Genomic DNA, 25,379 nt, shown 5'->3' with positions numbered 1-25,379 from the left:
ATCATCTTTCTCTTGATATCTGTGGTTGAGTGTCAAACTTTCCAATTAGTCCCGGTCTCTTTTGTGCAAAAACTTGGAATTCTTCAATTTTGTTGAATGCCCATACTTTCCCCTGAAAGTATATGGTTAGTTTCGCTGGGTAGTTGATTCGTGGCTGAAGGCCCAGCTCTCTTGCCTTTCTGAATATTGTATTCCAAGCCTTGCGGTCTTTTAGCGTTGAGGCTGCCAGATCCTGTGTGATCCTTATTGGTGCTCCTTGATATTTGAATTGTCTCTTTCTGGCTTCTTGTAAGATTTTTTCTTTGACTCGAAAGCTCTTCAATTTCGCTATTATATTTCTGGGTGTTGACTTTTCTGGGTCCAGTGTAGAGGGTGTTCTATGGATCCTTTCAATGTCTATATTGCCCTCTTATTGTAGAACTTCAGGGCAATTTTGCTGAATAATTTCTTTAAGCATGGAGTCCAAGTTTCTATTAATTTCTGCCTTTTCTGGAAGACCAATGATTCTCAAGTTGTCTCTTCTAGACCAGTTTTCTTGGTCTGTCACTCTCTCATTGAGATATTTCATGTTTCCTTCTATTTTATCAGTCTTTTGACTTTGTTTTATTTGTTCTTGTTGTCTTGAGAGATCATTGGTTTCTAAATGTTCGATTCTAGCCTTTAAGGACTGGTTTTCGGCTTTAATGTTTTGGTTTTCGGCTTTAATGTTTTGGTTTTCGGCTATAATTTTTTGGTTTTCCTTTTCAATCTGGTCATTTTTGGTCTTCAGTTGTCTTGTCTCACTTTCCAATTGCAAAATTCTGCCTTTTAAACTGTTATTTTCTTGCCAGATTTCTTCCATCTTCCTCAGTATTTCATTTTTAAACTCTTCCATAGCTTGTGACCAGCTTTCATTTTTGGGGGGAGGTTTGGGTTTTTGTTTTCCCTCCTCTGTTGTCTGGATTTTCTCTGTGTAGAAGTTGTCCAGTGTTCCAGAGTTTCTCTTGATGGTCTTTTTCTTCTGGACTTCCTTATTGCTGGCCATTGTTGGCCCCGCCCCTTTTCAGCTTTGTCTTTGCACTCAGGGTCTGCCTGAGCCTTGCAAGCTTCTGGGGGCTCCCGTCTCCTTGTCCTCGGGGTCAGGCCTCCTGGTAGTTCCCGGTCTGCCCCTCTGCGCTAGGTTCCTTCAGCAGTCTTTGGGGCTGCTTCCACAGCCGTGCTCTGGTCTGCACCGGGTCCTCACTGGAGGTCCAAGCCTGGGCTGGAGATCGTTATTCAAGCCTAGGGCACTGCCTTTGCCTGTGCAGATGCTCTTAGGGCCTGCCTTCACCCCCATAGAAGGTAGTGAAAGTCTGTGGGCTGGAGATCTTTATTCGCCCCTGAGGCGATGCCTTCAGTGCTTGGGAAAGGCCGTGTTTTAGGGGCCTTTGTCCAGGCCGGAGGCAGTGCCTTCACCCATGTGGACACTGGGTGAAAGTCCGTGCGCACCCCCCCAGCCACCTGGGGTCCCTTGTCTTGCTGCACACAGGTACAAGCCTCAGGGCTGCCAGTGCTTATCTGGTTGCCCCAGTCCTATTTTCACTCTTGTGCATTGCTGTTGTTGTGCGAGGTGTGCGGTGTGGGGGGCGGGGGAGGGGCTTCTTCCTCTCAAGTTTTAGTGAGAGCTGTTTCACCCCTTTATAGTGTGGAAATGCCCTGATTCTGCGTACCTTCAATGCTGCGCCCTGTTGTGGGGTTCCTTCCTTCCTCTGGACTCGTTTTTATTTCCCCTTGAGGGGTCCTGTATGCTTCGGTCAGGAGAGATCGAGCAGCTGCTCCTTACACTGCCGCCATCTTACCTGGAAGCTGTAACTCTACTCGACTATCTCATACTTTGCAATACATTTGTCAGAAAAAGGTTGTGTCCTGTATCTCAGAAGAAGAGCTTCCACTTCATGAGCAAAGTACACTTTTAACAGACAACCTAAAAGTAAATCAGCAGATTTGGGAACAAGCAATGCAGCCGTAGCCATCCCCCTCAGGCATGGAGCTATCCCTGCTGCAGTGGGATCTAGTTGACTACTATAATATGCAATAGGACATCTGTTTGACTCTAAGCTCTGTATAATGTAAAAAGGAAAAAGTGTTTTTTTTTTGGTTGGGTGTTAATATTTAAAGGAGTGGTCATCAAGAATTGAATAATTATCAATTCTAAAATGATTTTAGTAATTTACTTATAAAATATAGGAGAGAGTGGAATTAGAGAGATGAGAAGAGGGTAGAGTAAGAAATCTAGTGTAAAGAACTAGACTATATACTCAGTCCCTGGCTTTATGCCAGTAAGGCTCCAGAGGCCCAGCCGGAGAGTCTAAAAGTCAATTAACAAGGGTTTTAGTCACGAGGGCTCTTCCCAATCAAGGGGGTCTCCAGGAGGCTAGTGTCTCCAGGGAAGCTAAGGTACTCAGCCTTTTTCACTCACCTCATGTAGTTCTGAGGGAAAGATTTACAAACAGTTTTACCAAGGTCTTAGGGTCTAAGCCAGCACTCCTCCATGTCCAAGCAACAATCAAGAAGAGAAGAGCAAAACTCCACTCAATCTTCAGCTCCAGAAACCAAACAAGAACTGACTTACAGGAAGTTGTCATTCCCTTTTAAATGCTTCTTTTGCATCACCTCCTGTATCTTCCTCTTAGTTTACATGTCCAATCACAACAAATACTTTGTTTAAGACTGCCCAGGGGGCAGTCAGTCAATTCTGATTGTCACCCACTCTTGCACACCTGATCACAGACTTCCCATTTGAGAATTAAGTGGGATTGTTTTCACCTTTGGTGATTAAATCTAAAAATGGGCAGGGTAGATTTAATTTCATTATCACAGTAAGCACACCCAAACCCTTTCCCCATATGAACAAAAAGCTGAAATGGCTTGGAATAGTCTGGAATACCAAGAGCAGGAGCAGATAGAATTCCTTCAACTTGGCAATGACTTGCAGATGTTCTGGTCTTAATTTGAGTGACTCAGACTCTGCATCCTGAGTTAAAGCTGTAAATGACATGGCAAGCTCACTGTAACCCAGGAGCCACTGTCTACTACAACCCATTGTTCCTAGTATGACTCTAAGTTGCCACTTTGTCTTAGGGGCACTGAGCTTCTGTATGTCTACTCTTCTCTTCTGGATTCCTCAGAAAGTATGAACCCTAAATACTCAACTCTTGGGAGACAACACTGAAGTTTGGCTTTTGATATCTTATGCCCCCCTTACACAATTCACACAAAAGATATTTACTGTCCCTGAGACACACTTTTGCAGATGGAGAAGCTAGAAGAAAATCATCTACAAAGTGTATCAGTTTACTCTTTTTAAAATGGATATTCTTTAGGTCTTTATTTAGGATTTGAGAAAACAATGAAGGACTTTCACAAAATCCCTGGGGCAAATGAGTCCAGGAATAAGAATTTCCCTGCCATGTAAAAGCAAATATCTTTTGTGAGTCTTTGTGTATGGGTATTGAAAAGAAAACTGAACATAAAGTCTACCTCTGTAAAGTATTTTGCATTGCTTGGTATGGAGGAGATAATAGTTGCTGGACTCAGGACAAGTGGGTGAGACTTTACTACACAATCACTGATAGCTCTTTTAAATTTTGTACAAATCTGCAGCATACCCTCCCATTTTCATGTAATTTTGTTTTCTTCACTGGGAGAATAGGAGTGTTGAATTCTGATATGCATGGGACTATGATTCCTTGTTGTAATAATGATTCCACAATGGGGGTAATACCAGCCACCACCTCTTTACTCAAGGGGTACTGTGCTATGCATGGTGGGGGACCTTCTTTAGTAACTACCCCAACAGGGGTTGCAGATTTTAATAATCCAACGTCTGTAGATGTTGTTTTGAGATATCATCTGGGATAGGATACATGATACCTCTTTCTCCCTCTACCTCTAATGTGTCCAAAACCAGTATAGGAAAAAGACTCGGGGATTCTTCTGGAATTTGTAAAGATATATCTCCAGATGGTGTACGTTGGATAGTAGCCCTCAGTTTACACAGAAGATCCCTACCAACTAAATTCATGGGTGAATTAGGCATTAGGAGAAAGGAATGTTCTATACTTAGAGGTCCTAGTAAAACCATTCTTGGTTCTAGCTTCTTTACGCTTTGTGATTTTCTCAACACACCCACTACCTCCATAGATTAGCACTCCCCAGGTGACTTTTATAAAAATTAAATGAAATTTCTGTGATTTCACAGCCCCAGTATCCAAAAGACAATCATAAACTTCATTCCCTACTTTCAGGGTTACATGGGGTTCAGTGCTGTTCTCTGGAGAGTGTGTAGGTATCACAGGTGCTAAGATTAAGTAACTTTAGCTCTTGTATTTGTCCATCACTCCCCAATTCCTCTTCTTTCTCTGTAATACTAATTTTCCAGGGTTTATTTCTCTCACTACACCTTCCATTAATTTCTACTGCATTGCTCACGTTTGCTACCTCATTGTCTACATATTCCATCCCATAATCTTCATTTTGCTCTTCTATAACTGTACTGTCATGGTCACACCTTCATAAGGCACTGCAACCCTTTTGCATTTCATGGTTCTGAGTATTGTCCCCAGCCACCTGTGAATATTTAGGGTGATCACCTTCTTTTACATACTCCTGCATTGTGTTGAGATCTGGGGCTTGCTGTAAACTGTGGCAGCACCCAGCATTGAAATTGTTTGTGTAATTTGGTTTTGGGTACATGTTTTTAAACTCACTAAATCCATTGTTGAAATTGTCATTGTATCCATAGTTGTTTCATCTATACCCATTATAGTTATTGAAAGGGCTGCCTTGATTTCCTGTCCAGAGAACTGTCCTCGGAACCTATAGTCCCTCATCATGTAGCCAACTCTACTGCACAAATAACATTTTGGTGGATTCTACCTATATTGCCTAGGATAGAAATTGCTCCTAGGTAGCTTATATGACCTTAGTGCTGCCACAGCTTTAACTTGCTGGATATAACTTTCTTTTAGTTTTGGCTTTAGTTCTTTTATCTCCCTTGTTAATTGTCAATTACATCATTTTTCTCATCTGACTACCTGTCTTTCTCATCCTGGTATATGTAAGTAGCAGTTCTTTTAAGTTCTTCTATCCCCATAGAAAACCAATTTGGGCAGCTGCTTCTGAAAAAGTTGCTCACAGCTAGGCAAACATTCTTTATAAAGTGGCAACATATGTAACTTGTATTATCCTCAGTCAATAAATCCATTCCTAGCCATTTCCCCCCACAATTTATGATACTATCTCAAAAACTGGATGGAATCTCTCCTGCTTCCTGCCTCAGTCTTTTAAACTTTGACCAAGTCCCTAGGCATTTGGAATTTGCTTTCGTTGTCTCTATTATGGCTTCCCTGGACATGCACAATTCCCTGTACAATGTGAAAGAATTCAGTCCCTAATCCGGGTCATGATCTGGCCAATCGGGAATCCTGGGATTATTACTGGTCTCTTCAATTATTTTTTGCTTTTCCTATTTTGTTAAAACTTTGTCCATTAAGATTTCAAAGCCCAAATTCTGAGAGACTTATGAGAAAAAACACTATTCACATCCAGAGAAAGAACTGTAGAAGTAGAAACTCAAAAGAAAAACAACTGCTTGATCAGAAGGGTTGATGGGGACATGATTGGGAATGTAGACTCTAAGCAATCACCCTAATGCAAATATTAAGAATAAGGAAATAGGTCTTGATCAATGACATATGTAAAACCCAATGGAATTACTCATTGGCAACAAGGGGGGGAGAGAATAGGGGAAGAAAAGAACATGAATCATGTAACCATGGAAAAATATTCTCAATTAATTAAATAAAATGTTGCGATTAAAAAAAAGATTTCAAAGTCCAGATAATTTGGATCAAAGATTTTAACCACTCTTTTAAACTCTTTCACCACTTGCATGGGTTCCTCCTCAAATTTCAGAATTCTTTTTAATTGCTTCTAAGTTTACTTGAGTAAATTTTTGATGGGCTTTAACATGCCAGATTCCTAGATCAAAGGGACTTCTCGGAGAGTTAACATATGTGCAGGAGTATGTTCTAGAGCCTCTGTTTCTAACTGAAGCTTAGTTGGTGCATGAGGTTTCTCTGCACCCCCTAACTTAGCCGCCCCTTGTTTCACTATCTCTTGCATTATCTTTTATGCCTATGTCAGTTCTTGATATCAAAATTCCATTTGGTCTAACTGAATCTTCAGATTTTGTAATTCTAGATTCAATTCATTGTTTTCCATTTTCTGCATCTTTTAAAAATTGCTACCAAAGTTTTCCCCCATTTGGTAAAAAAGAGCCAGGATCATGAATATCAGTGGCATAGAAGGCATTACTCTCTGTGTTGTCATAAACAAGATTGGTTGTAGTGTCTCATTACCTATGCGGTAAGGTATGTCATCTGGCACAGTTATGATAAAGAAAGTTGGTATAATAGCTAGTTGGTATAAAAATCCCAACATCTTGTTGTTATCAGATATGCTAGGCTCAAGCTAGGAAAAAAGCCTGTGATCAAAAAGTAAATCTTCAGGTAAACAGTAACTGGGATTGCTGCCACTGTTATCACATAGCACCCTCCACCATTCTCCTGCTGGAATTGCAACTGTCAGCAGCTGCTGGAGTTCCCACGGCTACTAGTTGTGAGTGAGAATTCTAAAAGATCAAGGAATGACTGCTGGTCCTTACAAACTCAAATTCTTTAGATTCTTGTCCTAAACAAGTAGCCCGATGAAAAAAATATGATGGTATGAAGGGTTATACTTTGTTGAGATGTTACTTCCTAGCAGGGACCTTCAGGCCTTTCAGCTTCCCTGTTCTGGGCTGAGTATCAGTAACACTCTGACTCTTCTGGTCCACAAAAATGACTGTGTGTATTAGTAATTTAGGAAAAATATATGTAGATAAGAATAGGAAAAGATTACTACAATAAAAGTGATCTAAGTGCACCCAAGGCACTGCAGCTTCTGTAACAAACAGGAATCTCTAGCAAAAATGGCCCCTATAAATTCAGAATAGGTGAATGACTTGAATATAAAGAGGGAAACTATAAATAAGTTAAGTGAACACAGAATAGTATATTTGTCAGATCTCTGGGAAAGAAAAGATTTTAAAACCAAGCAAGAGTTAGAGAAAATTACAAAATGTAAAATAAATGATTTTGATTATATCAAACTAAAAGGCTTTTGTACAAACAAAAACAATGCAGCCAAAATCAGAAGGGAAACAACAAATTGGAAAAAAAATCTTTATAACAAAAAACTCTGACAGGGGTCTAATTACTCAAATATACAAGGAGTTAAATCAATTGTATAAAAAATCAAGCCATTCTCCAATTGATAAATGGGCAAGGGATATGAATAGGCAATTTTTAGATAAAGAAATCAAAATTATCAATAAGCACATGAGAAAGTGTTCTAAATCTCTAATAATTAGAGAAATGCAAATCAAAACAACTCTGAGGTATCACCTCAGACCTAGCAGACTGGCTAAAATGAAAGAAGGGAAGAGTAATGAATATTGGAGGGGATGTGGCAAAATTGGGACATTAATGCATTGCTGGTGGATTTGTGAACTGATCCAACCATTTTGGAAGGCAATTTGGAACTATGCTCAAAGGGCTATAAAAGAATGTACCCCAAAGGGATCATAGATAAACAGACTTGTACAAAAATACTTATAGCTGCGCTTTCTATGGTGGCAAAAAAACTGGAAAACAAAGGAATGCCCTTCAATTGGGGAATGGCTGAACAAATTGTGGTATATGCTGGTGATGGAATACTATTGTGCTCAAAGGAATAATGAACTGGAGGAATTCCATGTGGACTGGAAAGACCTCCAGGAATTGATGCAGAATGAAAGGAGCAGAACCAGGAGAACATTGTACACAGAGACGGATACTATAAAGATAAAAAATGATAAAGGCTTGATATATATATGTTAGTATTTTAATTAAAGCCATGCTGATAGATAAAATTATTAGACCACGTGCTTGTAAGAATTCAAAACTGCCGCCCCAGCCATTATTGTTACCTCTCTTCCTGAGTCTGCTGGCCAAGAGGGCCACACCCTCCTAACTCAGGAGATTTAAACTGACCTTTGCATGGTGACGTAGGTGTCCCCACGCCCAAAGAACAGGAAACGGAAACCCGTTGGACCACGGAAATGTAGTTTGATAATTTCCACGTGTCCATAGAAAATACATATATATACTTAAAGACGGCATCTCCCAAATTTCACTCTTACAATACACTGTAGCACAATCGAATGTAATGGACCTCTGTACCAGCAACAATGCAATGACCCAGGACAATTCTGAGGGATTTATGGTAAAGACGCTACCCACATTCAGAGGAAGAACTGCAGGAGTGGAAACATATAAGAAAAACAACTGCTTGAACACATGGGCTGAGGCGGACATGATTGGGGATGTGGACTCGAAACTACCACACCAATGCAACCACCAACAATTTGGAAATAGGTCTTGATCAATGACGCATGTTACAACCAGTGGAAATGTGCATCGGCCATGGGTGGGGGGAGAGCGGGGGGTGAAGGGGAAAGTAGGAGCATGAAACATGTAACCATGTTAACTTTTCTAAAAAATAAATAATATTAAATGTTAAAAAAAAAAAGATCAGCATTTCTTTGGACTTTAACTCCCTTGTGGGTGAGTGAGGGACTCGGTGTTTTCTCAGTCCACACATTACCATGAACACCTTAGAGATCCTCCTAGGCCCAAAGAGGGTCGAAGGCAGGGTTATTTCTGCCACAAATTTTTCTACACACACTCCTTAAGTTAAAGCATTTAACCAGGCTGAAATACCAGCAATACAATTATTATTAGAGGTGACAAAACCCTTTTAAATGAAGTTTTCCAAGAAAGAGCAATGCTCTGGATGTGGAAATAGGATGTCTTCAGCATGAAAGAAGGAACGAAAATTACAGCAACAATGGCTACAGAGGGGGCAGCTGGGTGCCTCAGTGGATGAGAGCTAGGTCCAGAGACGTGCAATTCCATTTACAGACGGGAGGCCCTGGGTTCAAATGTGGCCTCAGAGACTTCCTAGCTGTGTGACCATTGCCTAGCCCTTACCCCTCTTCTGCCTTGGGACCAATACGCACTATTGAGATTCTAAGACGGATGGGAAGGGCTTCGAAAAAATAAAAAATGGCTACAGAGACATGATGTTGAAGTGGTGACCTTTTGGGAGGACTTGGACAAGAGATGGACAGGAAAGGCAGGCACAGATGGGCTGCAACCCATATCATCAGCAGGAACTCGTGAATCAATTGGATCATGGACCCATCTAAGTATTTTTAAATGGAAAACATTTCCCCCCATCGTTAATTATCAGAAAAATGCTGCTGCTGATGATGAAGAGAAGAATAGCATTTCTGTAGTGCCTACTGTGCGCCAAGCACTTCACAAATATCATCTCAGTTGATCCATACGACCCTGGAGGTGGGTGCTATCATTATTGTCATTTGGGGAAACCAAAGCAAAACTGAAGATGGGCTGTCGAACCCCAGCTTACACCCTGACAGGAGGAATGGAAGTGTCTCAGTCTGTTTAACAGACTACATCAGTGGGGACATTTTAAAAATCTGGCATTACAAGCCTGTGACAAAGAAATTAGTATCTGATCGTTGGTTTTTTTGTGCAAAACCCTCCATCTCCCCACTACGGGGATTTCCACTGGCTATCTATCCCCCATGCCAAGATCTCTCCTTCTTCATTCCCATCTCCTGATGTCCGTGGCCTCCTCTAAATCTCAGCTAAAATCTCGCCTTTCCCTTAATGCTGGTGTCTTCCTCCTGCTGACCACCTGTATGCAGAGAACGTGTTTATGTGCTCCATCTTCTGTAGAGCACGGCAGCCTTCTTCTCTCCTCTTCCTCTGCATCACCAGGCACGGTGCCTGGCGCAGACTAAGTGCTTACCTCTCTGGCGTAGGCAATTTCAGTCCTTTGACTTTTTACCTTTTATTACCTTCTAGGTTGTGCGAGTTTTCCAGGACACAAAGTGTAAATAACATTCATTTGCAGAAGTGGAAAAGAAGAAACCTTCTGGGGACGGGAGGGAACCAAAGGGTGGAAGTTGGCATTTTCTCTTACTCAAGCCATTTCTAATGACCATTTTATAGAGTTTAGAAACAAAGACAAAATGAAGGTACCTTTTAGAAACTGATTAGCCATTTCGATAAGGAAGAAATCGAGGATTTCGGGACAATGCATTTCCTGTGGAATCTGCCCGAGGCCTGATAAAGACTTACTCTTTCAGGTGAGACCAAAGGACTTTAAGGTCAGGATAATGAGAAGGCATTTCTTAATAAATTTCCTTTAAAAAGTAGGGCTTAAGATGGTTCCACATTCTCAGTACACGGTTGTTGTCAGCCTTACAAAAATGTCCGTGACTGAGTTAGGCCACTGACACTATGCTATCCGATCTAGAGGTCTAGAGATCTCTGAAGAGCATCAAGTAGAAGCATCCGTACAACAGTCCTACTTCTTCCTTTTGGAAGGCAAAGGCAAAGTGGTACTTGGAAACTCACGACTCACAACAGATTTAGAAGAGAAAGAAACAAAGATGTATAAGGCAAGTCACAAAGATATCCTGTGGGCAGCGGGGTGACTCAGTGGATTGAGTTAGGTCTAGACACAGGAGGTCTTTGGTCCAAATCTGGCCTCAGACACTTCTGAGCTATGTGACCCTGGGCAGGCCACTTAATCTCCAATGCCCTTACTGGTCTTCTGCCTTGGAACCAATACTTACTATTGATTCAAAGGTGGAAGGTAAGGGGGTTTAAAAAAAAAGGGAGAGAAGAGATTTTTCTTCATTGTAGTTGGAGTGTAGATATTTATTTATCTTTTTTAGGGGGGAGGAGGAGCATTTTTTCATGACCCAGGTTGAGGCAGTAAGAAGAAAGAAAGAAAATAAACTCTAAATGTACTCTCTCAACACAAAGCTTTTGCAATGGATTTTTACAAAGATATAATTACTGAGATCCATTTACCTTTCACTCCATAGTCACAAACCAAGCACATTCTTAATCCAATTGATGGGTTCTCAGGTGGCACCTACCAGAGGGGACAATTTCCAAACCTCACCTAAAGTCCTATTCCAAGGCTTGAATGTGTCTCCTCTGTGAGCAGGAAACAAGCTCTCGGGGGTCCTGCCACGTTCAGGGTCTGTGACAAGAGTGGATATCGGTCATCTCTGGACCAGGCTAGCTAAAGCCAGAGACTGACCTCTGGATGACAAATTTTCCAGCCACAGAAACGCTGGAAGATGACCTATGTTAGACGCTTTCAGTCTGACACCGAGATGCCGGCAAAATTGCAGATATCTGCATTACTGACATAAATAAAACTTGAACTGGTCACGATTTGGAGACTTGAAGGCCAATGAAAAATCAAGAGTATACATATTTATTTTAGATTGAGAGGGGCACAGTGGATAGAATGCCTAGGCCTGGAGTCAGGAAGAATCGTCGTCTTCCTAGCAGGATGACTCTGGGCAACTCACTTCACCCTGTCTGCCTCAGTTTCCTCATCTGTAAAAGGAGCTGGAGAAGGAAATGGCAAACCCCTCCAGTGTCTTTGCCAAGAAAACTCCAAATGGGGTTAGAAAGAGGCAGATATGACTGAAACCAACTGAGCATTCATATATTCTTTAAAGGACCTAGCAGTGTGCGAGCGTACGCTCCAAAGTCATCTAAAGCTGCCTAAATACTCTATTTGGTACCAAAGCAGGAAATTGCTTTGGCAGACTTACTCTTCCCTGGGATGGAATGAGTTATCTACCTGATCAAGCACCACGAGGTTCTTATTGCTCTTGTAAAGAGGATATTCTTTCTATAAAAAAATGACCAAGTCGGGGAAGGGAAGTACAGCTGGCCGAGTAAAAGAAGGAAGAGAGCCTAGCTTCTCCATATGGAACGGGACAGGAAGTGGCTCTTCTTTCCCCGAGACACCTTGGATTGAGGAGAGCATGTGGCTGGACTCTGGGCTGCCTTGGTCTTGCTAGGGAGGGAGGCCACAAGTCTGTTTATCTATGATCTCTTTGGGCTACAAACCCAACAATCATCTGGCTGGATCAAAGGGCAGCCATTCTTTTATAGCCCTTTGTTCCAAATTGCCTTCCAAAATGGCTGGATCAGTTCACAACTCCACCAGCAATGCATTAACATCCCAATTTTGCCACATCCCCTCCAGCATTCATTACTCTCCCCTTCTATCATTTTAGCCAATCTGCTAGGTGTGAGGTGATACCTCAGAGTTGTTTTGATTTGCATTTCTCTAATTATTAGACATTTAGAACACTTTCTCATGTGCTTATTGATACTTTTGATTTCTTTACCTGAAAATTGCCTATTCATGTCTCTTGCCCATTTAACAATTGGGGAATGGCTTGATTTTTTATACAATTGATTTAACTCCTTGTATATTTGAGTAATTAGACCCCTGTCAGAGTTTTTTGTTATAAAGATTTTTTCCCAATTTGTTGTTTCCCTTCTGATTTTGGCTGCATTGTTTCTGTTTGTACAAAAGCTGTTAGTTTGATATAATCAAAACCATTAAATTTACATTTTGTAATTTTCTCTAACTCTTGCTTGGTTTTAAAATCTTTCCTTTCCCAGAGATCTGACAAGTAAACTATTCTGTGTTCACTTAACTTATTTATAGTTTCCCTCTTTATATTCAAGTCATTCACCCATTCTGAATTTATCTTGGTGTAGGGTGTGAGATGTTGATCTAAGCCTACTCTCTCCCATATTGTTTTCCAAATTTCCCAGCAGTTTTTGTCAAATAGTGGATTTTTGTCCCCAAAGTTGGGCTCTTTGGGTTTATCATAGAATGTCTTGCTGACGTCACTTACCCCAAGTCTATTCCACTGATCCTCCCTTCTGTCTCTTAGCCAGTACCATACTGTTTTGATGACCATGGCTTTATAGTACAGTTTAATATCTGGTACTGTTAGATCCACTTCCTTCACATTTTTTTTTCATTATTTCTCTTGCTATTCTTGATTTTTTCTTATTCCAAATGAACTTTGTTATAGTTTTTCCTAATTCAGTAAAAACGTTTTTGGTAGTTTGATAGGTATGGAGCTAAATAGTTAAATTAATTTGGGTAGAATGGTCATTTTTATTATGTTAGCTCGTCCTACCCATGAGCAATCAATGTTTTTCCAATTGTTTAGATCTAGTTTTAATTGTTTGGAAAGTGTTTTGTAGTTGTTTTCGTATAATTCCTATGTTTGTTTTGTAAGATAGGTTCCTAAATATTTTATGTTGTCTATTTTAATTATAGACAATATATATGAATATATATTGTTATGATTTTAAATGGTGTTTCTCTTTCTACCTCTTGCTGCTGTGATGTGTTGGAAATATATAGAAATGCTGATGATTTATGTGCATTTATTTTGTATCCTGCAACTTTGCTAAAATTGTTGATTATTTCTACAAGCTTCTTAGTTGATTCTCTAGGATTTTTTAAGTAGACCATCATGTCATCTGCAAAGAGTAATAGCTTAGTCTCCTCACTGCCTATTTTGATATCTTCAATTTCTTTTTCTTCTCTAATTGCTATTGTTAGTGTTTCTAGTACAATGTTAAATACTAGATAATGGGCATCCTTGTTTCACTCCTGATCTTATTGGGAATGCTTCTAATTTATCCCCATTGCATATGATGCTTGTTGATGGTTTTAGATAAATACTGTTTATTATTTTTAGGAAAGGTCCTTCTATTCCTATACTTTCCAGTGTTTTCAATAGGAATGGATGCTGTATTTTGTCAAAGGCTTTTTCAGCATCTATTGAGATAATCATGTTATTTTTGTTTGTTAGATTGTTGATATGGTCAATTATGTGGATGGTTTTCCTAATGTTGATCCATCCTTGCATTCTTGGTATAAATCCCACCTGATCATGGTGGATGATCATCTAGATCACTTGCTGGAGTCTCTTTGCTAATATTTTATTTAAGATTTTTGCATCTATGTTCATTAGGGAGATTGGTCTGTAATTTTCTTTCTCTGTTTTTGATCTACCTGGCTTTGGAATCAGTACCATATTTGTGTCATAAAAGGAATTTGGTAGGGCTCCTTCTTTGCTTATAATATCAAATAATTTGTATAGTATTGGGATTAGTTGCTCTTTGAATGTCTGATAGAATTCACTTGTTAATCCATCAGGCCCTGGCGATTTTTTCTTAGGGTGTTATTTGATGGCTTGTTCAATTTCTATTTCTGATATGGGATTATTTAAGTATTCTATTTCTTCTGCTGTTAATCTAGGCAATTTATATTTTTGTAAATATTCATCCATATCTCCTAGATTGCTATATTTATTGCCATATAATTGGGCAAAATAGTTTTTAATGATTGCCTTAATTTTCCCTTCATTAGAGGTGAGGTTTCCCTTTTCATCTTTGATACTGTTAATTTGGTTTTCTTCTTTCCTTTTTTTTTTTAGATTGACCAGTACTTTGTCTATTTTATCTGTTTTTTTAAAATATCAGCTTCTAGTCTTATTTATTAATTCAATAGTTCTTTTACTTTCGATTTTATTAATTTCTCCCTTGATTTTTAGTATTTTTAATTTAGTTTTCATCTGGGGAATTTTGAAATGTTCATCTTTTAAAGACAAAGTTTTAGGAAACTTGGAACCAGTAAAGTTAGTAGAAGAGTAGGCTGAATTCCGGGAAGCCAGAGACCCAAAACTCGGGCTACTGAAGCGTAAGGAGAGCAGTTCCCCCCACGTCGAGTCACCAGGCAGTTATTGTGTGCTTAGCACTTGGGGTGCAAAGACAGGGGAGGAAAGCCAGAACCCACACTCTGTGCTCTGAAGAGCTCACGGTGGAATGGGGGCGCAGACAATGTGCACCTAGCCATGGACAAACAAGGTGCAGAGAAGCTGGAGGTGATCTCAGAGGAAAGGCACCAAGACTGAGGAAAGCCTGGAAGGCTTCCTGCAGAAGGCAGGACAGGGAAGCTAGCAAAGCAATGGTGGGTTCCCCAGACAAGGCCCAGCCAGGAAGTTGGGAAGCTGAGAAGAGGAACCTCAGGAGACCCATGTGGTTGGATGGTGGACTGTGCCAAGGAGTCACTTGTAAGAAAAGCTTCAGGAGACTTTGCATTTGGTCTGGGAGGCCATTCAGGTCTGTGCTGTTGATTGAAAGGGGGCCATTTTAGTTCCCCTGAGCAAAGAAGAGAGTCATTCCCCAATTGAGCTCAAGTAGCAAAGTTTAAACGTGTAGCCTTGTGCCTTGCTGAGAGGCTTAAAGGTAATAAATGTTGTGTGGGAATTCGCAGCAGAGATGCCAGAGCAGGCCTCAAAGGGCAGAATGTGTTAGTCCCAAAGGAGTATCAGAAGAATTTAGCAAAGAAATGACGGAGCCTAGAAATAATTGTTCATGACACAAGAGAATGAATGCCCCGAGCACGGTTAGAGAGAATCCCCGTGGAAGGGTGAAATGTGGGAAGATAACTGGGCACAGACATGCTATGGAGGAAAATGGGTTCTTGGTACCAACACGTACAAGGCGAACGGGAGGGCTGAGAAACGGCTCCGCTCGGTGCCTGCCGGGCTCTCCGGGTGACGGCTGATCCCTGCCAACTTTCCGTGGCATTAGGGAGCTTTCCTGGCTCCTTTTCAGGTACTTCCCACTTTTCTCCTGTTCTGGCCAATGGGCTGTAATCACATAATGAAGGAAGCCTTCCAAACAAAGGCAAGGCCTAAAATAGGGGAAGTGTGAAGGCAGAGAGCAATGTTAGCCCTCCTGCCTGAGGAAGCAAGTTCAGAGAGGTCCCAGAATTCAGGTGAGAAGAGCCTGGCAGAAGAGTGCCAAAAGGGGTGGGGGGGAGCGATACCTATAAAGAGTAAATTCTAAGCAATATTTTTAAGAAACAAGGTTCAGCCAAAACACTGAATCGCTTCTCAGGACCAGTAAGGCTTCTATATTTTGGAGCTTCAAGGCAGGAAACATGAGATTAAAAGGAAACCTTGGTGACTAGGAATGCGAATGAAATTGCTTACAGACTAAGCCTAAGTTCAATGGGAAATGAGCCCTTCTTGCCTGCGGAGGGCCATCAAACCTCCTCTGGTCAACAAGGTCTCCGAACTGGGTCCCAGAATGGCAGAGTGAAATTCTAGGAAGGGCAGTATCTCTCCACTCAAGATTCCCCTGCCTGACTAACACTCCTTAGCAGAATTATTGTAATCAGTATCTCTATCCAGCCCCAGGGAAACACAGAAGATTAGTAAAGACTGTCAGTAGCGCCCCTATACGTCCCCCAACAAGCCCCTAGGAAAACCCCAGGTATAGAAGTGAAGATACAAGAATTCCCCTAAAACACCCTACAACAAACCAGCAATTAGTGAGTTAATGCTGAAAACTTTGTTTCCCTAACAGAAACTGCAGGTTTCACAAATCCCACACACAGGTGTCTGCAAGGCAGCCCCAAGTTTCTCTGATCGTTGATGAGGAATGCCAACCCAGGGAGAAGGGAGGACAAGGAATGAAAAATTAGAGCAGGCCGCCTCTGGCGTGTTCCCCTCGAAACGCAGAGAACAGAACAGGACTGAATAAACTCACCCTTGAAATATATTGAAAAAATGAAAGACATTGAAATAACATTTGGATCGCTTCTCAGGTATTGTACCTTTGACATCTGAAATTGATTGTGTAATTGTGTGATTGTATAATCATCTAGCCAAGAAATCACTTTCTGATTAATTATATAATTGAATTATAAAAAAAGAATAATCATGTCTAAATCTGATTGGTTAAAAATAATTGACCAATCTTTTGCAGTTGGAACTTAAGCTGTGTACCTTGCGGATGGGCAGGGAAGCAAATTCCAGCCCAGTAAATCTGTAATGAATTATTTTTGCCAAAGCTTTGCATCTTTTATTATTCACGGACTATCAATCAAATGGTTATGCCAATGTATGACTTGATTCATTATCTACAAGAAAAAATTGTATTTTGATTGTGAAAATTCATGCCAGCATTTGTGTAATCTTGAGAAAAGACTTTAAAAAATAAAGACATAGCATGGAGCTTTTAGAACAGCTTCTCCAAAGCCTGACAGTGTCTTTGGCTGTTCTCATCCACTTAACCATTCCACCCCACGAGCTATCTGGAGCTTCTGGGGCCCATCCTTGGCAACTGCCAATGAAGAGATACTCAGGAAATTGAAAAAAAAAAACTAACTTAGTAAGGCTAGAACTCAGTTAAATCAGGAGATCCAGTGATAATGCCACAACAAAAGAATTATTTTCACAATAATTTTATCTACAAGCCTTTTGTCTTGGCTGTGACTCAGTTGTGACATTATTACTTTCATACAAGAGTGAAAGGGATTAAAGTACTGGTAAAGAGGAATTAAAAAAAAAAGGTCTAAGCCATTTAAGCATAGTTATAGTTGCTAAATAAGTAGTTAAAGGTAAATGAAAACAGTTTTTTAAATTGTTAGCATCCCAACCTCCCCAAAGAGGAGTGTGTGAGAGGTTTAAAATTAGGGAAAATTAGAAGCATTTTTAATCTTGAGAATTTTTGGAGTTAATTTAATTTTGAGACTTTAAAATTTGACTTTTAAAATGGGTTCAAGGCTAAAATTGCCATGCAGTCATTATAACATGGTTTGGGTTTTTTGTGTTTTTTGGTAATAGAATATCTAGTTGGAATTTTACTTAGTGCTAAACAATATTTTAGTTTTGGCCAGGAAACAGAGGGAGGGGCCATTTTCAGATTTACAAACCTTGAATAACCTGTGATGTGGATTTTATTTTTGCCTTTATATTTCTATTGTTTGTAGAGTTGCTTTTTGAACAATTATTTTGGTAGGGGTAAGGCAATCTTTCTGATTAAGTATGTAGCTTAAATTATATTATAATTGGCATAGAATAGACATTAATAGATTTAATAATAAGGGAGTTACAATTAGCTAATGATTGACTTAAGGCTCCAGGGTCAAGTAATATTTAAGGACTGATAGGATTGCAGACTATGATTAGTAGCAGGTGAATAATCTTTCTATTGACTAAATAAGTATATTGGGAGTCTATCAAGTCTATCTATTTCTCTTGTTTTCCCCTAAGGCAGTGATGGGCAAACTATGCCCCAGGGCCAGATGGGGGGAGGAGGGGCCTGAAATGTTCTATCCAGCCCCTTATCTGATGAATACAACGGATAGGATACAATACAAAGAAATTTGGAAAGAGTTGCCTTAGAAACAGACTGATGGATGAGCATTTCCTTTCCTTTGGCCCCTCTTTAAAAAGTTTGCCCAGCACTGGGCTACAGCAAATGAAGCTGTCTGCACAAAGGAGGAGTCAGCAGGAGAAAGGATGCTGAAGCCATTTCATCAGGACCCACCAGATTCAAGAGACTAAAGACTTTGGGGGATTGGGGTAATGTTGTGTCATCAAATTTGCCAAAGGTAGACTGCCTATCTTTCTCTGGGACAAGTGTCAGTGCACTGGGCATTGGGGTAGTGCCCCCCAATGCCAATTGCCCATACTTGTATCCAAAGTTTTCCATTATTAGTGACAGAGTCCAACCCTATATAGCATCACCCATTTGTCAATTTGTTTGGGCAGCAGCATTAAGCCTTGCCCAAAAGGGTGGGGTTGTCAACATGGAATCTAGAAGCCCCCATGTTTGTAGCCTAGTAAGATTCTACTCTGCCAGTCTACTTAGCTTGAAGGTGAAAGCCCCAAGTTTGACCTGGTCTCCCTAGTTTCTCCCTGGGGGGGAAGTCCAACCTCACTAGTTTCAAACTAACAATAGACCTTAAAGTAGTTTAGGTGGGGATGGCTAATCCCTTCAGATGTTGAGTGTCTCTTTTGTCACAATGGTTTCTCCACTTAGGCCAAAGTCCTTTTCCAAAGTGGTCCAGCCCTTGGCTCTATCTTTCCCTTTGGTGTCCATTGTAAAGCATCAGCCCCTCACTGTTATTCCTGCCTAGGACTCCTCATTTTCTTTTGTTACTATTGTGAAGTCAATCAACTATCCCTCTAGTCCTTAGCCCCCATGTTGCCCTAGAAAGGTATTTAAGCTTCCCAACTTTAAGGGCACACTGAACTCCTTTCCTTAATAAAGAGTGTTTTTTTTTTTTCTGACTGCGTTTCTTTCCCAGTTAACAAATGGAGGTTCCCCAGCAAGATTCGGAAGTCCCAGCTGCCTGAGCTGCACAGCTAGCGAGGACCCCCAAACGTGAAGTGTCTACACAACCCATTTGGGGTTGAGCCAGGAGTCCAATTAGCAGAGTGGCCAGGTAAGTGGCTCTCAGATAATAATAAGGGGGTTACAATTAGCTAATGATTGACTTAAGGCTCCAGTGTCAAGTAATATTTAAGGACTGATAGGATTGCAGACTATGATTAGTAGCAGGTGAATAATCTTTCTATTGACTTGCATATTTGGAAGTGGCCCATTTTGTAAATAAAAGCTATTGAAAGTTATTTTGACTTTTGAGCTATAACATTAAAATCTGAGACCACCATATTATTGATAATTCACAAGTATTTATTCAACTCTTTAGTTTTAATCCTTACACTGGGGAGTAGCTCTAGTGTTACTCATCATCATCCTATTTATCTATGCCTGCCTCTTCTCCTAGTGGATCTGGATGAGTGCACACTGGAAGGGGCAGACACAACCTGTGGGGAAACAGGATTGCCTGGCTGTCTGAAAAGAGAAAGAAAAGTTTCTCAAGTCAACACTTTCCCCAAAAAGTTGCCCATCTGAAAATGTGTGTCACTTATTCTGAGATGTGGCCAACTTTTGCTGAGTGAACTTAAAAGAACCCCCTTTTTAGCAAACCGGGCTCCATATTTTGTAAAACCATATATACCTTCCGACAATCATCGGAAAGATGGGACCACCACTATTTTTTGCTTCTTCTTCTGTAGTAAAAAATTCCAGTGCAAGGCAGAAACGATGTTTCTGTTTAAGAAATTAAAACAAAAAGAAAGGAAGAACTTTTGTCATGACTTCACCTGTATCACTTGCACATGATGCCAAGAATCAGGTTATAAAAGTGTAAACATAAAAGAAGATCCATACCTCATTAGCATGATTTACATATGTTTTCATGTCTTCTTTCCAGCTACTATCAGTCTCTTCTTTCAAACAGGATTCTCCAGATTTTTCAGTCATGCTAATCAAGCCGTGGGTTTTGTGAATTTTTGCTCCTAAAAGAATAGTTTTTAAAGCCACTCTTCAAAGAACTGCCAGACACTTTCATCGCAAGATCCTGTCCAACTTTGTCCCTAGAATACCTTTCTTTCCTGCCCGTCAGATGGCTAAAGCTCACTGCAGCTCACTCTCCATCTTTATCGACAAGACATCTCAAGTCACTCGGATGCCCCACAGTGGTGGGCAGGTGGACCGAGGTTCTCGAGAATCATGCCAGAAGAGCCCAAATTCTGACAAGGAGCCTCTCGGTCCGAAGTACCGACACACTGTATAGAAATCACTTCCTGTCATCCTGGGCAAGTCTGGAGAGAGGCATTGCATGGCGACAAGGAACTCCCAGGTGAGGAAACGCCCCGTGCCAATGCAGGTCATCTAGAGCAGTGGCAGCAAACTCAAATACAAACGGACTGCTGCGGGCCACAAACTGACTTTGCAAATCACACGTGCTGGCCTGTATTTGATTTCTTTTGTTAAATGTTTTCTCAATTACATTTTCATCCGGCCCCTGTTGCACTCGGGAGGTTTGCTGTTTTGATGCCTCTGGTTCAGTGAGCAGGAAGAGCTAAAGTGATGTATCCAGGGCCATGTGGTCAGAGGGGCTGGAGATGACCATTACTAAAATGGATGCAGGCCCCGCAACTCTCCCAAGGCACTGATCAGGCCTTTAGGGGGGCTGCAACCTGTTTCCACCACTCAGGAAGCTGCCTCTCTCCTAAGCACTGCTCTGTCTATGTACATCTACCTGTGTATGCGCTAGAGAAGGCAGGGAACCCCAAAGGATGGACTTAAGATTCCTGCAGGGATTTTGTGAGGCAAAAGACCAAGGAGATGGGCACATCTAAATTCAAGACAACAAAAACTATTGTTAAAAACACTTGGCTTTGACCACACTTCAGATTTCTTCAGGACCTGACATATTTCTATTTGTCTAGCCAAAGCCAAGGATGGGATTTAATTTACCTCACTCATTCCAAGGGTCAAGAAATACAGTGTAGTGACAAGGGCAAGAGGACACAGACACACACAAGACCTGACAAATGTCTGCTGTGAGATGTACATTGTGGTTGTTGCCCCCTCTCTTCACCACAACGTGCAATAATGAGTCACCTTATAACATGCTTCTGCTATGTCTCAAAGCATAACAGATAGATACATTCCCTGAAGGAAACAGCAATCTTACTTTTAAGTGAGCACTTACCATCATAAAACCAAACTTCAAAGTCAGCACAAGGGGAATTTTCCATCAAAATGCACTTAGCATATCTTGAAAAGTATGTTATTTTAGGTGTTTTAGATCTTACAAGTTGTACAAATCTGGAAGCATGTTGATAAGTTCTCCAGTGTTTTTCTGCAGGAGGGAAGGGACGAGAAATGTTATTAATTCTTGGGAGGACTATGGATGGAATGGAAAACAGCATCTGCCAAAAGAGTGTAGTTAAGTCCCTTGCCCTTGGTTTGTCTGTTAGTGTAGAAAAACCCTGTTCCCATCCTTTATCTCAGTTTGTCCCTGATTAAAAGTAATCATAAAACTCTTGCCTTTATTTGTCAGCTTCCATAGGCTCAGTCTTGTTGGTGCAGAGTGGCAGTTGGGCCTAAAAGCCAATTCAGTAACAAACACCCCTTTGCTGTTAAAACTTAAGTCTCCCTACTTGTTGGGCCCCTTCCTGTCATTCCTGTCTCCCACACACCCACCTGGACCCATATTTACTATTTAAGGCACCTTTTCCTGGTTTCTCTCTTAACACCACATAAACATAACATTTCCCTAAAACAAAGTGTTCCAAAGTCCACTATTACAAAACCAGGGGAAAGACTGCATGGCATGATGAAATTCAAAAGCACATCATGAACTGGAAGTCACTGAGGTGTCCAGAGTAATGTGGAATCTGGATTAGAAGTTTACTCATTTCAAAGAATGCACCTTTAAATCCATTTTTATGCTGCAAATAAGGAGGCGTGGAGTTGAGGGTCATTTGAATAACTCCTGATACTCAGTCCCCAGTAAATGTGTCTCCTTGAAGCCCTCCACTGACCAGCACATCTTACTCTTCATAACAAGGCAACAACTCTTTCCATTTGGGGCAGCTCTAATTAGGAAATTCTTTCTCTGGGTTGACATCTGTCTCCCTACAACTTCCCCCTAAATTAGTCTGTTTTGTCCTCTGAGGCTAAGGAAAACAGACCTAATTCTTTATTAACACATGGGGAACACATCATGCCTGCAATCTCTTCTTTTTCAGGCTGAACATTCCCAAGTTCTTCCAATGGATCTTCATGTTATCAGTTCCCGTTTTTTCAATAAATGTCCTCTCAGTTTTGAGAAGTTAACCTTTTCTGATGAAATCTTACTCTCAAGCACTGAAAAGGCACACTACTCCTCAAATCACTGAAACTAGGAGCAATTCCGGGGTGAATGACTAAGGGAATGGAAAAAGTTTGACTATGAGAATGAAGCTGTGAAAGTTATTTCTTCAAATCACTTGGCTTGTCTGCTTCTGATAAAAATTAGCCACAGATACAGAGAATAATTGATGTGTATGTGTATGGGTGCCTAGGGCCATCAAGTTCACATCAGATAACAAGGGTGGACCCTGAAATCTGCAAGCCAAGATTTACAGGAGGATGGTTTCCTACCCAGGCCTCCCTGTATGACTCTTTTCTTACCAACACTCCCTATTTAGTGATTAATATCCCCACTAAGTCCCAGGGAAATGCAGAACATTATAGGTTATTACTAGAGCCCTTACAAGTCCCCTACGAACTTCAAGGAAAAGCCCCAACTTTTATGTAATAATACAGAAATTCCCCTAGAATCTCTCTATAACAAACCAGCAAATAGTGAGTTAATGTTAAAGATTTAAAAACCCTAACTTAGATACACAAGTGCCTGCAAAAACATGCCAGAATAGTCTCCAAGTCTCCCCCCTCCCTGATCCCTGACTCAATAGTTAACAATGGATGATAAATGGTGCAATTACCCTCAAAGGCTGGTATGTCCCATTCCACTGACTGGACTGCTTTCTCCACCCCATTGCCAAGGAGACAAGTAAACACCTTGAAAAGTTGTTAGTAACAAAGTTGTTAGTAACAAAATTGTTGGTAACAAGTTTAATGTATGGCTTATTCATTATCTCAAAGAATATGGAGTTTCTAGGCCAACCTTATGTGTAATCTCAAAGCATATAAAAATAAACCTCACATAAGGTAGAGTGGAGCAGTATTCATGATGCTTGCCTGGCTGAAGCTCAAACTGTCTCTCATTCATCACTCGCTCGAGCACCTGGACCTGGAGGAGCCAGCCTCTCCCATTAAGGGTTTATGACTTCTGTAAGATTAAACTGATTTCTTGAAGATAAATCCCGTGTGTGTGTGTGTGTGTGTGTGTGTGTGTGTAAATTCCACATGGAATTCATACCAACATGCACACACACATTTTAAATATTATGTTTCACTGCTAACTTCTCTTTTAAGGCGGTCACTTTCAGATATACTATTCTCCAGGACTCAACCCAACTTTATAACAAAGAAAAAGTTAAGCATAACCAGACCAATATCATGATCTTGGGAGACGAGAAGGGTAGGGAGGTAGTTTTCACTGGCTATTCTCCAGGACAAGAATGATCATTACAATTACTCAGAATTTGGACAGGTGAAATTTCTTTTACAGAATGCTATGGCATTCCCTTTAGAATCAATTTTTAATTAGTAAGCTCCATTGCAAAGATCCCCACCAATGGAGGTGAGAGGTGCAGGACGTATCATTAGGTGTGATCCTGTTCTGTCTACAGTAAAGTTCTACACACACATATGTGTAGCATCATATGTAGCAGAAAGAGCAGTAATTTGGCAGTCATGAGAAACCTGGGCTCCAACCTCACAAGACACAACTGGAAGACCCCAGGGGCTACTCACTGAACCTCTCTATGAAGTGAAAATAATACCACTCCTACTAATCTTACAGTTATTGGGATGATCTAATGAGATCATTTAAATAAACGTATTTTATAAACCATAAAAGACCTCCATAAATGTGAGCAACAAGTCTTCATTTTTCTTTTCTTAAATTCTGTAGCCTACTCCATCTCTCCAGCAAGAGGATTTGAGAAAGAAATGACTTACCTGGTAAAGACTCAAAGCTATACCTAGTTGTGTCTGTCTGAGGAAGGAGTGGTTTATTCGTAAGAGGGTAATCTTTTCGTTCACTCAGATGATAAACAGTGATCTGTGAAAATAAACGTCAGAATTTCATGCCATTAGTCAAGACACTTTCCCCTACATCTCCTCAGACATATGTTCTAGAAGCATTCTTTCTACAATCAAGTGATTTTATTGATAAATCAATTCAAGAAATTCCACAAGCCCCTTTAACTCCCACACACACACCCTCAAGCTATAGTGCTTAACACAGGCACAACAATTTAAGAGCAAATACTGGGGTGAAGAGATAGCATGGGTGTGGGTCTGTCTCTGATGATCAAACAAGCACCTTCAGGAGGCATGGCTTTTGTTCAGTTGTGCTGCTACTGCATTTTAACTTCAATATCCACTAGGGCAGACTGAGATGTGACTCAGTTAATTAGAGCATGCAAGGATTTCAACAGAATATTCCAGAATATCCTCCCAGAAGCCTCAGATCTCACAGAAAATAGCAAATGAAGGATGCTGAGGGGAAATAAGGTTCTTTAGGACACCACTTTCACTTCCCACAGAAAGGCATCTTCCCCAACCCAATTAAATGGCTAAGTAATACCGAATTTCCATCATGGGATATTAGAAGAACTTCCTTCACGTACTCCTGGTAGTCGAATTCCTTCAGGAGCTCCACACACACCTGCTCTGTTTCAAGTATAGTGACCTAAAAAACAGGAATGACAAGTTTCTCTTTGTGGCTTGTACTTTACAAAGTTCCACAAGAGAGAAAGCAAAGGACAGCTTTATCTTACCATGGGAGGGGAGCACATTAATGCCCAACTCATCTCTAGGCAGGGCTGCTTTTTCCTTCCCTCTAACAGCAGGCTCTGGGGGAAACCAGCCCTTTAAAAGAGGTGGCAGGGAGGAAGGAATCCTCCCAGGGGACAGAAGGGGTGTGGGGAAAGGAGACAAAAGGAGAGCAAGCCCAAGGAAACAATGTAGAACAAAGGAGGCAGAAGAGAGGAGGATGGGAAGGTA

General features: G+C 40.8%; 2 protein-coding genes across 8 annotated transcripts in view; both read right to left on the bottom strand.

The window, feature by feature from the left end:
* Window positions 1-25,379, bottom strand: part of MFSD8 (major facilitator superfamily domain containing 8) — a 146,651-nt gene that overhangs the window by 73,000 nt on the left and 48,272 nt on the right. The gene's annotated exons all lie outside the window — the stretch shown is intronic.
* Window positions 1-25,379, bottom strand: part of LOC123251901 (serine/threonine-protein kinase PLK4-like) — a 37,950-nt gene that overhangs the window by 10,670 nt on the left and 1,901 nt on the right. Inside the window, exons 2-7 of one of the 2 annotated variants that reach the window (XM_044681228.1) lie at window positions 24,961-25,065; window positions 24,330-24,432; window positions 21,409-21,558; window positions 20,079-20,206; window positions 19,867-19,958; window positions 19,543-19,700 (exon numbers count right to left, since the gene is read on the bottom strand). In XM_044681228.1, the coding sequence (XP_044537163.1) occupies window positions 19,607-19,700; window positions 19,867-19,958; window positions 20,079-20,206; window positions 21,409-21,558; window positions 24,330-24,432; window positions 24,961-25,065 (672 nt within the window). In that variant the 3' untranslated portion in view covers window positions 19,543-19,606. Of the gene's footprint in view, window positions 1-19,542; window positions 19,701-19,866; window positions 19,959-20,078; window positions 20,207-21,408; window positions 21,559-24,329; window positions 24,433-24,960; window positions 25,066-25,379 lie in introns of those variants that run through there. The other variant, XM_044681227.1, reaches the window with a different exon arrangement.

This window comes from Gracilinanus agilis, chromosome 6 (genome assembly GCF_016433145.1).
Source record: "Gracilinanus agilis isolate LMUSP501 chromosome 6, AgileGrace, whole genome shotgun sequence".
Lineage (NCBI taxonomy): Eukaryota > Metazoa > Chordata > Mammalia > Didelphimorphia > Didelphidae > Gracilinanus > Gracilinanus agilis.
This window is presented reverse-complemented; position numbering and strand designations above follow the sequence as displayed.